The sequence below is a fragment of the Neolamprologus multifasciatus genome, chromosome 14, assembly GCF_963576455.1.
Source record: "Neolamprologus multifasciatus chromosome 14, fNeoMul1.2, whole genome shotgun sequence".
NCBI lineage: Eukaryota > Metazoa > Chordata > Actinopteri > Cichliformes > Cichlidae > Neolamprologus > Neolamprologus multifasciatus.
The window spans coordinates 35,962,378-35,975,467 of record NC_140452.1 but is presented as its reverse complement, the minus strand read 5'-3'; the positions used below and the strand labels follow the sequence as shown (position 1 = coordinate 35,975,467).

Below are 13,090 nucleotides of genomic sequence, written 5' to 3'. Positions count from 1 at the left end.
CCCACTTTGGGGAGGAAGGGTATGAGGGGAGGATAAACAGCCTTTTAACAGGAAGAAAGGCGGATGTGACCAGATGAGGCCAAAGAGAAAAGAAGAACGAGAGCATAGGCAGACCGGGCCGAAGCTTATGGACACAGACGACTTAAATGTGGGATATAAACAGGTGGCGTCATCGCGTGTATCACATGAAGTCCTTCGCCAGTCTGAGCCTATAGCAACATAATTAAGCAATGTTTCAGGGTCACCTGGTACCTTTGTCAAAATGGAAAGTTTTGATCCTAAAATCCTAAAAGTAGAGAACATGTCAGTGTCCAGCACAGCAGGAAAGGCGTCTGACAGAGGAAAGCTCTGCCCCCCCAGTGAGGAGCTCTCAGTCTGAAGGCACTATGGAAATATAGGACTTTCGGATGTGATAGGGCCTCATCATTCAAGGCTTTGCAGGATTTTAAGAAGGATTTTTAAATTCCTGGTTCTCTCACTGCAGCACCTGAACCAACTGAAGGCAACTTTCAGAACAACCTGATGTTAATGACTGACAGTAGTAACACTAGCATGCATAAACTAGTGTTTTAGCATCACTCTTTTTACAGATAATAGCAATCCTGCATATTAGTTCAGTGCCCGTCGAAGGACATATCCTGATCTGAAAGTTCCTCACAGTGTTGCTGGACATCAAGGTAATGTCATCCAGAGTCTAGTTCTAAGATCTTTAGGCCACAGAAAATAACCTCGTTGTTTTTGGATACAGCACAAGGAGTCAAAGTCACGGCTGCAGTATGAATAACTGATATGTGTCATCTGGCTTCAGGTAGGTGTTTGCTGAGCGGGGGCATTCCCACTATTCAATGTTATTTCAGGATATAAATCTTTTATCATAACCTTTATAACTGCATTATGGTTTGTTTTTTAAATATATATAACTATGTATTATATAAAAAGATATTTTTAAAAATGAAAAATGAAACCATTTCTGTAACATTAATTATCATTATAATTTAAACACTATGACGGTAAATACATGTGACAGGGTCGACATCTTAACACATCAGTGAACCGTTCTGATGGAGAGAAAAAAGGCTGATGAAAGATGTTTTTGTAGATCAAAAATATACAACTGTAAGTCCCATGATTAGAGGACCAATAAGGGGACCTATTTAGCAGGATTTCCATATGAGTAATAGGGAGGATTTATTTGAAAGACTTTAAGCATTAAAAATGTATTCATGGAAAAACATCCAGTTAGTGTAAAAATTATGTAGGTATGTATGTAAAAGCATGTTTTTCTAACAACATGCCAGAGCGAAGCACGTATAATGTGAATAGTATTGGTCCCAGCACAAAACCCTGTGGAGTGACTTCTGTGCATGAACAAGACTCCACATTTACATGCACAATACGGAATCTGTCAGACAGACATATTCAAACCATTGCAGTCCTTTAACACCAACAGTGTAGCCTCTGAACTGAATTATTGATCAGCTGTTTTCTATCTATTCTTTCAATAATTTCTTAAATAAACAGGAAGTTTGATATTTGGCCTATACTTAGCTAAGACAGCTGGATCAAGTAAAGGCTTTTTAAGTAGTGGTTTAAATACAGCCTGGTATCCATATCCTGTGAACAGACACAAAATGATTCAATTTAAAATTGTAATATTAATTAATGGTGAGACTTCTATGAACAGTCTTGTTGGAATTGCACATAATAGACATGCTGATGACTTTCTATTGAATGCAATTCAGGTTTATTTATATAGACTGCCCAATCACAACAACACAACACAACAATTTTATGATGATGATCCTGGATGATTATTGGTAATTTTTTCTCTAATGATAAAAATTTTATTTGTGAAGAAGTTCATGAAGTCATCACTAGTTAACGTTAAAGGGATGGTTGGCTCAAAAGAGCTCTGACTGTTTGTCAGCCTGGCTACAGTGCTGAAGAGAAACCTGGGGTTGTTCTTATTTTCTTCAATCAGTGACGAATAGTAAGATGTTCTGGCTTTGTGGAGGGCTTTCTTATAAAGCAACAAACTATTTCTCCAGGCTAAATGATGATCCTCTAAATTTGTGACACGCCATTTCCTCTCCAGATTACGAGTCATCTGCTTTAGGCTACGTGTTTGAGAATTATACCACGGGGTCAGGTACTTCTGATTAGAGACCTTAGTTTTCACTGGAGCTACAGTATCCAGAGTCGTACGTAGTGAGGAGGTGAAATTATTAACAAGATAATCGACCTCTGTTGGGGTAGCGTTCAGATAGCTGCTCTGCTCTGTGTTGGTACAGGGCATTGAAGATGATAACAGTGGCTGGATTATATTCTTAAACTTAGTTACAGCACTTTCAGAAAGACATCTACTTTGATAAAGTCTACTCCCCACTGCTGTGTAATCAATTATTGTAAATGTAAATGTTATCAAGAAATGATCAGACAGGAGAGGGTTTTCAGGAAACACTGTTAAATGTTCAGTTTCTATGTCATATGTTAAAACAAGATCTAGAGTGTGATTAAAGTGGTGGGTGGGTTCTTTTACATTTTGAGAGAAACCAATTGAGTCTAACAACAGATTAAATGCCATGTTGAGGCTGTCATTTTTAGCATCTACATGGATGTTAAAATCACCCACAATAATTATTTTATCTGAGCTCAGAACTAAATTAGATATAAAGTCTGAGAAATCAGACAGAAACTCTGTGTAAGGCCCAGGTGGACGATAGATGATAACAAGTAAGACTGGTTTCTGAGTTTCACAGCTGGGGTGGACAATGTTAAGCATCAGGCTTTCAAATGAATTAAAAGTCTGTCTTGGTCTTTCATTAATTAATAGACTGGTGTGAAAAATTGCTGCCACACCTCCCCCTCGGCCTGTGCTTTGAGATTTCTGGTAGTTAGAATGACTCGGGGGTGTTGATTCATTTAAACTAACATAATCATCCTGCTGCAACCAGGTTTCTGTAAGGCAGAGTAAATCAATTTGTTGATCAATTATTAAGTCATGTACTAACAGAGACTTGGAGGAGAGAGACCTAATATTTAATAATCCACATTTCACTGTTTTACTCTTTGGTTCAGATGTGGATACTGTATTGTTCTTTCTTTGTGATTGTTTATGTTTAAGTTGTTTGTTGCTGGTTTTTAGTTTGTTTTTTGTCTTTTTGGAAGCAGACACAGTCTCTATGGAGATGGGTTTTTGGGGGGATAGCAGGAGGAGAGAAGCTGCAGAGAGGCGTGTAAGACTGCAACTCTGCTTCCTGGTCCCAACTCTGGATAGTCATGTTTTGAGGGGTTTAATAAATTTGTCCATATTTCTAGAAATGAGAGCTGCTCCATCCAAAGTGGGATGGATGCCATCTCTCCTAACAAGACCAGGTTTCCTCCAGAAGGTTTGCCAATTATCTATGAAGCCCACATCGTTTCTGGGACACCACTCAGACAGCCAGCAATTTAAGGAGAACATGCGGCTAAACATGTCACTCCTGGTCTGATTGGGGAGGGGAACAGAGAAAACTACAGAGTCCCACATTGTTTTGGCAAAGTTACACACCGATTTGATATTGATTTTAGTGACCTCCGATTGGCGTAACCGGGTGTCATTACTGCCGACGTGAATTATGATTTTACTGAATTACTTTTACCCTTGGCCAGCAGTTTTAAGTGTAAGCATTTACTAGGTAAGAGGAACAGACCTGAGAATGGCTCTGTACCAGATGGCATCAAAAACTGCTGGATCAGTGACAGGCAGGCATAGGGCATTTAAAGCTTTATACCTGCACAGTTTCTGTATCACAAGCAATATGATATGTTTGTAGGTCATACTGTTGCTGTCACTGTAACAGTAGTGGAACCAGAAGATTTTTGTGAGGGTGACCAGACTGAGACCATGACTGACATTTGGTTGGGACAGACACTGATTAGTTGTTCATTGATTCTTTGTAGAGTCTAGGAAAAATAGCATTTCTGTATAAGAAAAGCAACTCAGTCTTTTGGTCACTCACCCACTCTTTCTCATGAAGGCGTAGATGCTCAGTGCATCATGTGGATTCGTGCTAACCTGTTCTGGGTTAAGCTGAATTGATGCCATGGCCAACAAATTCACAAAAGGGTTCTGCTAGAAAACCAGTGGTAAAAGGATGGAACTTTAGTTTGAGTGCGTCCATTGAACAGTGATGGGCTTTACCCACTGGCTCTATCTGGTAGCAATGACAGGGACATGGAAAAAGAAAGACGGCAATGATCAGGTCATGGATTAAAATCTGTGGGAGAATTCAGCAACAGCAAAGACGCCCGTTATTACAATAAAAACAAAGCAACAATAGGGTTTGTGGGCAATTCATTTAGCTTTAAACAGTTTTTATGTCCTGACTGTTGGAGTTATCCACAAGCAGCAGACATCATGCTGATTAATATCTCACAGGTAATAACGAACACGCTACAGTTGTTAAAACATTGATATAAATATCATTGATGCATCACTGTATTGCAAAGCTGTGTGTGATGTTAGGAGCCACACAGCGCTGTGGGAGAGTGTGACTTCTGTACAGAGCGTTGCTGCTGTTGCTTTCCAGCTACAACTCATCCATGCCCCCCCCCCCCCTTCCCCTCCGTATCCTCTCCTGTTCCTCAACCCACTGCTCCACCCCTTCCCTGCAGCGGAGCCATGAACCACACCCGTTCACACTGTGTATTAAATTGTGTTTGAATCCAGTGGTCTTTTTCTGGGTGTGAAGCATGTGTACTGTTTTAATTCACTATTTAAAAATATTATATTATTATATTATATTACAATGTGTTTGTATATAAACGTGTCTAACTAACACAAAACACAAAAAACACAATTCAAACCTGCCATGTTCCTGGGTCTGACCCAGTGCTTTGTGTTTAATTTTGTTGTTCTTGCTTCTTGTTTGAGTCACTGTGTCCTCCGTGTGTTCCACGTATTTCTCAGTGTCAAGTCCGCATCTTTGTGAACTGTCTCATGTTTCCTGTTTTATTTTGATAGTTCTTGTCCTGTGTGCAGTGTGTCTGGTTTTGCTTCCCCTTGTCATGTTATGCCTAAATGGTCCCAGCTTTGTCTCTCCTGTCTCCAATTCCCTGATTACTCCGGTGTGTATTTAAGCCCTGTTTTCTCCTTGCTCTGTGTTTGTGTCGTACCCTCATTATGCTGTAACAGCCCTGAAAAGCTTAGAAATATGGTATCTAAGCAGATTCTTACTCTGGATGGCATTACCTTGGCCTCCAGTAACACTGTGAGGAACCTTGGAGTCATTTTTGACCAGGATATGTCCTTCAACGCACATATTAAACAAATATGTAAGACTGCGTTCTTCCATTTGTGCAACATCTCTAAAATTAGAAATATCCTGTCTCAGAGTGACGCTGAAAAACTAGTTCATGCATTTATTACTTCCAGGCTGGACTACTGCAATTCATTATTATCAGGATGTCCAAAAAACTCACTGAAAAGCCTTCAGTTAATCCAAAATGCTGCAGCAAGAGTCCTGACAGGGACTAGAAAGAGAGAGCAGATTTCTCCTGTTTTGGCTTCCTGTTAAATCCAGAATTCAAAATCCTGCTCCTCACATACAAGGTCTTAAATAATCAGGCCCCATCTTATCTTAATGACCTTGTAGTACCATATCACCCTATTAGAGCACTTCGCTCCCACTCTGCAGGCCTACTTGTTGTTCCTAGAGTATTTAAAAGTAGAATGGGAGGCAGAGCCTTCAGTTTTCAGGCCCCTCTTCTGTGGAACCAGCTTCCAGTTTGGATTCAGGAGACAGACACTATCTCTACTTTCAAGATTAGGCTTCAAACTTTCCTTTTTGCTAAAGCATATAGTTAGGGCTGGACCAGGTGACCCTGAATCCTCCCTTAGTTATGCTGCAATAGATGTAGGCTGCCGGGGATTCCCATGATGCATTGAGTTTTTCCTTTCCAGTCACCTTTCTCACTCACTATGTGTTAACAGACCTCTCTGTATTGAATCATATCTGTTATTAACCTCTGTCTCTCTTCCACAGCATTTCTTTATCCTGTCTTCCTTCTCTCACTCCAACCAATCACAGCAGATGGCCCCGCCCCTCCCTGAGCCTGGTTCTGCCGGAGGTTTCTTCCTGTTAAAAGGGAGTTTTTCCTTCCCACTGTCACCAAAGTGCTGCTCATAGGGGGTCATATGATTGTTGGTTTTTTCTCTCTATGTATTATTGTAGGATCTACCTCACAATATAAAGCGCCTTGAGGCGACTGTGGTTGTGATTTAGCGCTGTGTAAATAAAGTTGAATTGAACTGTGTGTTTCCTCTGTGGTCCTTGAGGAGTCCTAGTTCTAGTTTCTCCCAGTTTAGTTCCATGTCTCCAGTTTCCAGAGTTTCAGTTCACACTCTTGTGTTTGGATCGTTTGTGCTGCAGCAGTGAAGCTGCAGCAGTGAAGCTGCCTCTTCAGTTAACTTTTTAAGTTTGAGTCCTGCGTTTGGGTTCACATGCTGCGAATTAGCCAAAACCATGACAAGAAACAAACACACTGGGTTCCATTAATGTATGTGGTGAACACTTCTACAGGTTGTCGTGAGACCTGCAGAGAGAATGTCTGACTAACAAATGATTTAATGAAAGAAGTTAAAGCCTAAAATAAATAAATAAATAGTCCATCCATCCATTCACTTCCACTTATCCTTTTCAGGGTCGCGGGGGGCGCTGGAGCCTATCCCAGCTGTCATAGGGCGAGAGGCGGGGTACACCCTGGACAGGTCGCCAGTCTGTCGCAGGGCCAACACACAGGGACAGACAACCATTCGCACTCACATTCACAGCTAGTGGCAATTTGGATTATCCAATTAACCTATCCCCACAAGCTGCATGTCTTTGGACGGTGGGAGGAAGCCGGAGTACCCGGAGGGAACCCACGCAAACACGGGGAGAACATGCAAACTCCACACAGAAAGACCTGAAGTGTTGTCATGGTTTGATGCTTCATCAGAAAAATGAAATTATTAATGAGGAAAACTATCATTAGATTTTGATTTTGATTACATCTGGACTGATTGATAACAGTTTCATTTTTCAACATGTGATCACAAAACAAAACTGACAGTGCACAAAAATATATCATGAATGCACACTATCATGTGTGTGTGTGTGTGTGTGTGTGTGTGTGTGTGTGTGAATGCTTTCATAGACATTTCCAGTTGTGGCCTCTAGGTGGAGCCGCTGCGCCGCGGCTGCAGGAGGGGGCGCTGTGAGAAGAGGCGGACAAAGCTGGCGTAGAGGAGACGGGGATGTGCAGAGAAGACAGCACTTTGTTTAAAGCAGGATGCACAAAGATTTTAATGGACGAATAGAAATGATGATGATGATGATGATGATGATGATGATGATGATGATGATGATGATGATGTGTTAGCACTTATCAGTTTTTAATCAGTTTGCTGTTCTTGTGGCGCGAGGACGCCCTAATAATCGAACAGTGTTACTTCAGCATCTGTGATGAATAATGTTATAGATGCTGCATCATAATCAAGCTTTGTGTTATTATTACTGTAATAAATGTAATAATATTCATACATCCGGGTCTTAATTCACATATTCTGACCGGTTTATGGCACAATTTTATTTTGGATGCATTTGTGACGAATGTAACGTTGATGTAGTTGAGTTCATTTTGTCTTCTGAGCTTCGCACCACAAACAGTCTGAGAAATAAAATACACTCGAAGTGTAAGTAAGGGACTTCAGTGCAAAGAATGAGCCGCAACGTTTGTTTTTAGTTTCGTTATTTATTCATTTATTTATTTATTTACTCGATTTCAACACAGATTTGATAGAAAATGTAAAATAATAACTGTTTTGATTCAGCTGTGGTAAATCATAATGCTGGGGGAGTTCTTAAACGGCACACTTTGTCCTTACCGGAAACCTTTGATCCTGAAACTCGTTTTTATTTTCATGAAAATAAAACCAAACAACGACAGGACTGTGCGTGAAGCTGCCGAGTCCCTCTCCCTGTTCTCCCAGCAGGTGTGAGCACTCTGATGGAGCTGGAGGCCCTGCCATGCCAACAGGGCTGTTGGCCCTTGCCACACCCACTTTCCCTGTTTGCCACTTTTAATGTATTTTTTGTGAAATAAACTTTAAGAAATGCGTGACTAGGCTAAACGCGAGGTTTGAGGTGAAATGCGCTCTTAAGGTTGCACGGAAGCAGTCGTGGGTGCTGCAGTGCTAAGTGAAGGGGGCTGATGCTGGGATAGTGCAAAAGGAGGGTAAAATGAATAAAAGTGCATTTTTTTTAGGTTAAAGTGTAAAATACTAATATATGAGATTAAAGTGGATTTAATAGAGTGTCCATGCTTAGTGATTTTACTGAAAATCGATTTGAGACAGTTGCCTCTGAATATTCAAATGGTAAGTAACGCGCAATCAAATCATTGTCAAATCATTGAGTTCTAGGGGTTTTAAATAGAGGGAATGGAGGGAGAAAATCTCAAACTAATATGTCCCCAGCTCTATTACAATCATTCTGTATGCTCTGGCTCTGCTGGAAGACATTTGTGTTGCTATTTTTGGAGACTTTTGCAGAAATTTCGTTCTTGGCCATTTTGCTGAGGCAGAAAAGGACATTGTTGAGTCCCTCAGCTCTTCTCCAGGAATCATCTCTCCATCCCAGCCATCATGTCCGGTGAGTTTCACCTCGGATTTTCTTCAGGAAATCATTTTCTTGCATTTTTCCCTGTTTGGAAGACAAAGGAGGGGGGGGGGGGGGAGAGTAATGTACAGTTTATTGGATATATTGAAAGCACACGATTCGTGTGTTTAAGTGGAGTGCTCACCCCCCATAAATGCCCACTTCTTCCCATATTTAAATTACAAGCAGAATGGGCTAAATGAAACTTCCACGTGTAGAATAACTTTAATGCCACCTGATTCCACCTGTTTGTGCAGCTTTCTCCACTCACACACTTCTCCAAGCTTCAGACGTTTATGCCTTTGCTGTGTGTTATAGTTCTCCCGACTGCCGACGCACATCAGGAGGCGCAGATGATCATTTTTAAAGATCATTTTAAGTTTGGGAAAATTAAACTGGAGGTCTCTGTGGTCGGGCTGTCTGTGCGCAACAGGGTGTTCTGTGTGCTCGAGTGGGATGTGTCTGCCTTTCGCTTCGGCCAGCGGCTGCCACATTTAAGACAAATCATAAAGTAGCATTTCTCTGTATGAATATTTATCAGATGAGGTTTCATCTCTTAACACATTCTCTAAACTGTTCGCCCCCCTGAATGCTTTAAATATCGCCTTTAGGCCTGAATCGCCCGCACCTATACGAGGCGTCCTTTCACCGTATCTTAATCAAGCTTCAAGTAAGGAAGAAAAAAACTGCCAATTACTCCCATTGCCTTTAACTGTCAGGCGTTCGTGGTGGGGGGCAGGGGTGATTTGAATAAAGTAACGGAGATTGGTGTAGAGCTCGGGGGTTTGAATTGTAAACAGCACCGGGCTGAAATCGCCTCGAAATTTTTCCATAACGACCTGATCAAACTTTCACTAAGTGACCGCGCACGTGCACCACGCGGGAGGCTCGTTTCCTTGAAAACTGCCGCAGCGCTTCGATCCAAAAGCGCAGATCAGCGGCTCCTTCTAGTTTCGAAATTTTGTTCCGTTTTGGTCGCGGATCGCTTTGCTGACTCTTTGTCTGCGCGCTTCAGCTTTAGCCTCATCCCACCGTGCCACACAAACTTCTCTTTCATCTCCTTTTTCTTTACTTTACATTCATTCGATCGTATATGCGTAATAAAATCTACTTACTTTAACGCGTTAAGAGCCGATTTCTTCTGCCTCTGACTGGGGCGTGGCAGCTCGGGGCTACAGGGTGCAGTGAAAACGTCTCCCGACCGGGAGGCTCCGGGGAGTAACACTCAGAAACACTGAGCCGTGGGAACGACCTTTACGCGCCGGTGATAAAATAGGATCTTTAATTCAAAGCACTTCGTTATATTCTTTTACAAAATCTCAAAAGACAATCTTTCAGCAGTTTATTAGAATGTTTATTAAAAAGACAATCTTTTTATTGACACTTCATGGAGCGATTTCAGTTTACTGGAAACAAAATAAGCTGTGATGTATAAGAAAAGGCTTTGTGGTGCTTTACTGGAGGAGCGGGGAGGAGAAGAGTTTAGTTTGCTTTAAGAGGAGATTACTGCGCATGAGTGACACACTGTGCTCTTCATTAAGATCAACTGAAGGTGTACCCGGGGGTCCGGGTGAAGATCACGGTCAAGGAGTTGCTGCGGAGGCACAGAGAGAAGGAGGCCAACAACAACAAGCTTAATGCGGTAACTCCTCCCCCCCCCCCCCCCCCCCCCCACGCCTCTTTGTCCGCTGCTCTCAGTCTCACTTTGTTCTGCTCTGTGCAAGCCTGCACCTGTAAATCACTGACAGCCCGTTTTATCAAAATAAGCCACTCAACTCATTTACAGGAAAACATTAATAATCTGGTATCGCCCCCCCCCTCTTTATTTCTCTTTCTTCCTGATCAGCAGATACATCAGGCTTGCTTGGAACTACAGGAGCTTCGCGCGTCCACTTTCCAAAGTAGGTTTGTCCACCCAGTGTGCTAAAACACGTCCCAGACACACATGCACTGCAGCGGCACAGTCTGATGATCTCAATCAAGTTGTTTGTTTGTTTGTTTGTTTGTTTGTTTGTTTGTTTGTTTGTTTTGAGGGGGTCAAACATTCTGTAAAATAAACATAAATATGCATCAATTATTGAGGACGCCTTTTCAGTTGGACCGGGGGCACAAGGCATTCAGATTTCAGAGGGGCGGAGTTCCACCGTGGTCTCTTAGACCACGCCCTTTCAAAGTGGTCGCAGATATATCCTGGTCCGTGATTAAATGATAAGCAATGATTAACCCAGAGCGCGTGATTCGCTGGTTTTCATCGCATGTATTCTGGATATTTTCGGTCTGACTGTCACACTGACTCTCGGCAGGTGGCCACGTGGCTCCTCCTCCCTCTGTCCCCCCAGCTGAAGCCAGCAGCTGCGGGTCGCTGGCCCTCCAGCTTCGAGCCACCATCTCGTTCCCAGTCCCTGACAGCGCGTGCAACATCCAGGTGCAGGAGTGCGGCATCCAGGTGCAGCAGCAGCAGCAGCAGTTTGGGGATGTGATGTTGCCCGGCAACGGATACGGTGGTACCACCTACGACACCCCTCTGCCTCCTTTTCCAACCTCCCCTCAGCCTTGGTACCACGGACTGTCCTCAGATGCGGACTACTACGGCCAGGGGATGGTGAGTCTCAGCTGGCATCAACAACACCGTCATTAACGAAACAATCACAAACTGGGATTTCTTTCAACTTCCAGTTTGTGACAAAACGGAAACAATTCCTAGTTTTTCTGTTTGTGACCAAAATTTAAAGATTGTTTTAAAAGCATTGAGACAAGCAGCAGCAATGCGTTTATTTGGAGCAGAGGTTTGGTGTTTATTTCCACAAACACGGTCAGTGTGCGGTTTGGTTTGTGTGGATGTATCTGAAGGAGCTCGTCCTGCTTTGACTGTGATCACAGCTGTTTGATAAAATGATCTGTCTGGCAGGATAAACAGCTGCATGTCCGTTTTGTAAGCTGTCTGCACACAAATGAATGCATGAAATCAAAAACACCACTCACAAGTGTTCCTGGTGAGCCTGGGCCTAGCTTTGGTTGGATGACCACCATGTGGCACACCTGCAGTCCTGCCCAAAGTCATTTCGATGTCCTCCTCTCTTTCAGGCCCCTTGCTCCTCATTGGAGTCACTGACTTTCTGCAACCCTGTGGATCCCAACACTTATTCCCCACAGGACTCCTTCTCTTCCTCCTCCTCCTCCTCGTGCTATGACTCGCCCACCAGAATGGAGTCAAGCTTCAGCCCACAGCAATACCACTATCAGCACTGTGGCCCCCAGGAATATTACAGCTTGCCACACTGCTGGTCAGGCCAGCAGGAGAGCCCCCCCACCCCAGAATGCGCACCTTACTTTGCTCCCACAGACTATCCCCAGGTGTATCCTGTAGAAGACAGCTGTTTCCAGAAGGATCTCCCGCTGAGCTCTGAGATGTGCTACAACGCTTTATGATGAGAGCGTGAACAGTGTTACTTTGTATCCTGTAAATACGATTTGGCTCAGAGAGGTTTTTGCTTTGCATTTCACTGTGTCTGCTTTACTTTAATCGATTCATTTGTAATAAAAACGAAATGATATATTTTCATACGCGAATGTTCTGCTGCACAAAATAAAAATGTGTAAAAGTCAGCACTGTGCTTTTAATGTGCGCTTGTCTATTGCAGAGTTTTGGGATGTTTGCTTCAGCCAGCAGGTTCAGACTTCACCCTGTGAACATGCCCTGTAGCCACAGGTAACAAATAAAAGTGAAAAATGTGGGAAGAGTGTGAAAGTAAATATCACAGGCTGATAACATGTCAGGGCTGAACTGAGCTGGAACGCAACAATTGGAAACGAAGGCAAGGAAACGTCAGAGATTTGACTTTGGCCTGCAGGGAAGTATTTCACTGGGAGTTCAGAGATCAAAGGAGAACAGATTAACAGACGACTCACAGCAGCTAACAGAGCAGGACGTCTGCTAATCAGAGCGTTGGTTTGGCTTCTTCAAGAGTCCTCGAGCTCCGAGTTGTCGCATAAAGCCTTCGCTGCAGTCGCTGTGAGTCAATGAGACTGGTATTAAAGATAGGTGTCAGTCCATTTATCTGATCTTTTCAACAAGCCCTCAATAATTTCTGCAGACTGGGAAACAAACACTGTTGAAGCTGCGACGCCCTCTTATTGTACTGACAGGTTTTACATGTACGGTGCTCAGACAGTTTATCAGGCCACCTGTCAAAAAACAATTCAGTAAATGGACTGTTTCTCTACTCTGAGCACTTTTGTCCTATTTAGTGCTCTAACAAACACACACACACACACACACACACACACACACACACACACACACACACACACACACTCCATGTTTGGCATGCAGAGCAGCGTCAAATAGTCACTCAGATACTTACTGCTTGATATTTGTATGACCTCGAGTTTCCCCTCGTGCAACACTG

At 42.9% G+C, this 13,090-nt stretch overlaps 1 protein-coding gene and 1 long non-coding RNA gene across 3 annotated transcripts; one reads left to right on the top strand and one right to left on the bottom strand.

The window, feature by feature from the left end:
* Window positions 1-8,535: 8,535 nt before the first annotated feature.
* Window positions 8,536-12,140, top strand: pou2af3 (POU class 2 homeobox associating factor 3). Of its 2 annotated transcripts, none has more exons than XM_085130651.1 (5): window positions 8,536-8,675; window positions 10,223-10,323; window positions 10,531-10,582; window positions 10,985-11,283; window positions 11,766-12,140. In XM_085130651.1, exons 1-5 carry the CDS (start codon window positions 8,669-8,671, stop codon window positions 12,108-12,110), a joined length of 804 nt encoding a protein of 267 aa, XP_084986777.1. In that variant the 5' UTR covers window positions 8,536-8,668; the 3' UTR covers window positions 12,111-12,140. The 2 variants fall into 2 exon arrangements, with proteins under 2 accessions (XP_084986777.1, XP_084986775.1); XM_085130649.1 differs by having other exon boundaries at window positions 10,528-10,582.
* Window positions 8,612-11,873, bottom strand: LOC146504540 (uncharacterized). The gene is made up of 3 exons (XR_014868679.1): window positions 11,664-11,873; window positions 9,797-9,933; window positions 8,612-8,726 (listed from the first exon to the last, which is right to left on the bottom strand). It is a non-coding gene; the product is annotated as an uncharacterized LOC146504540 (long non-coding RNA).
* Window positions 12,141-13,090: the final 950 nt, after the last annotated feature.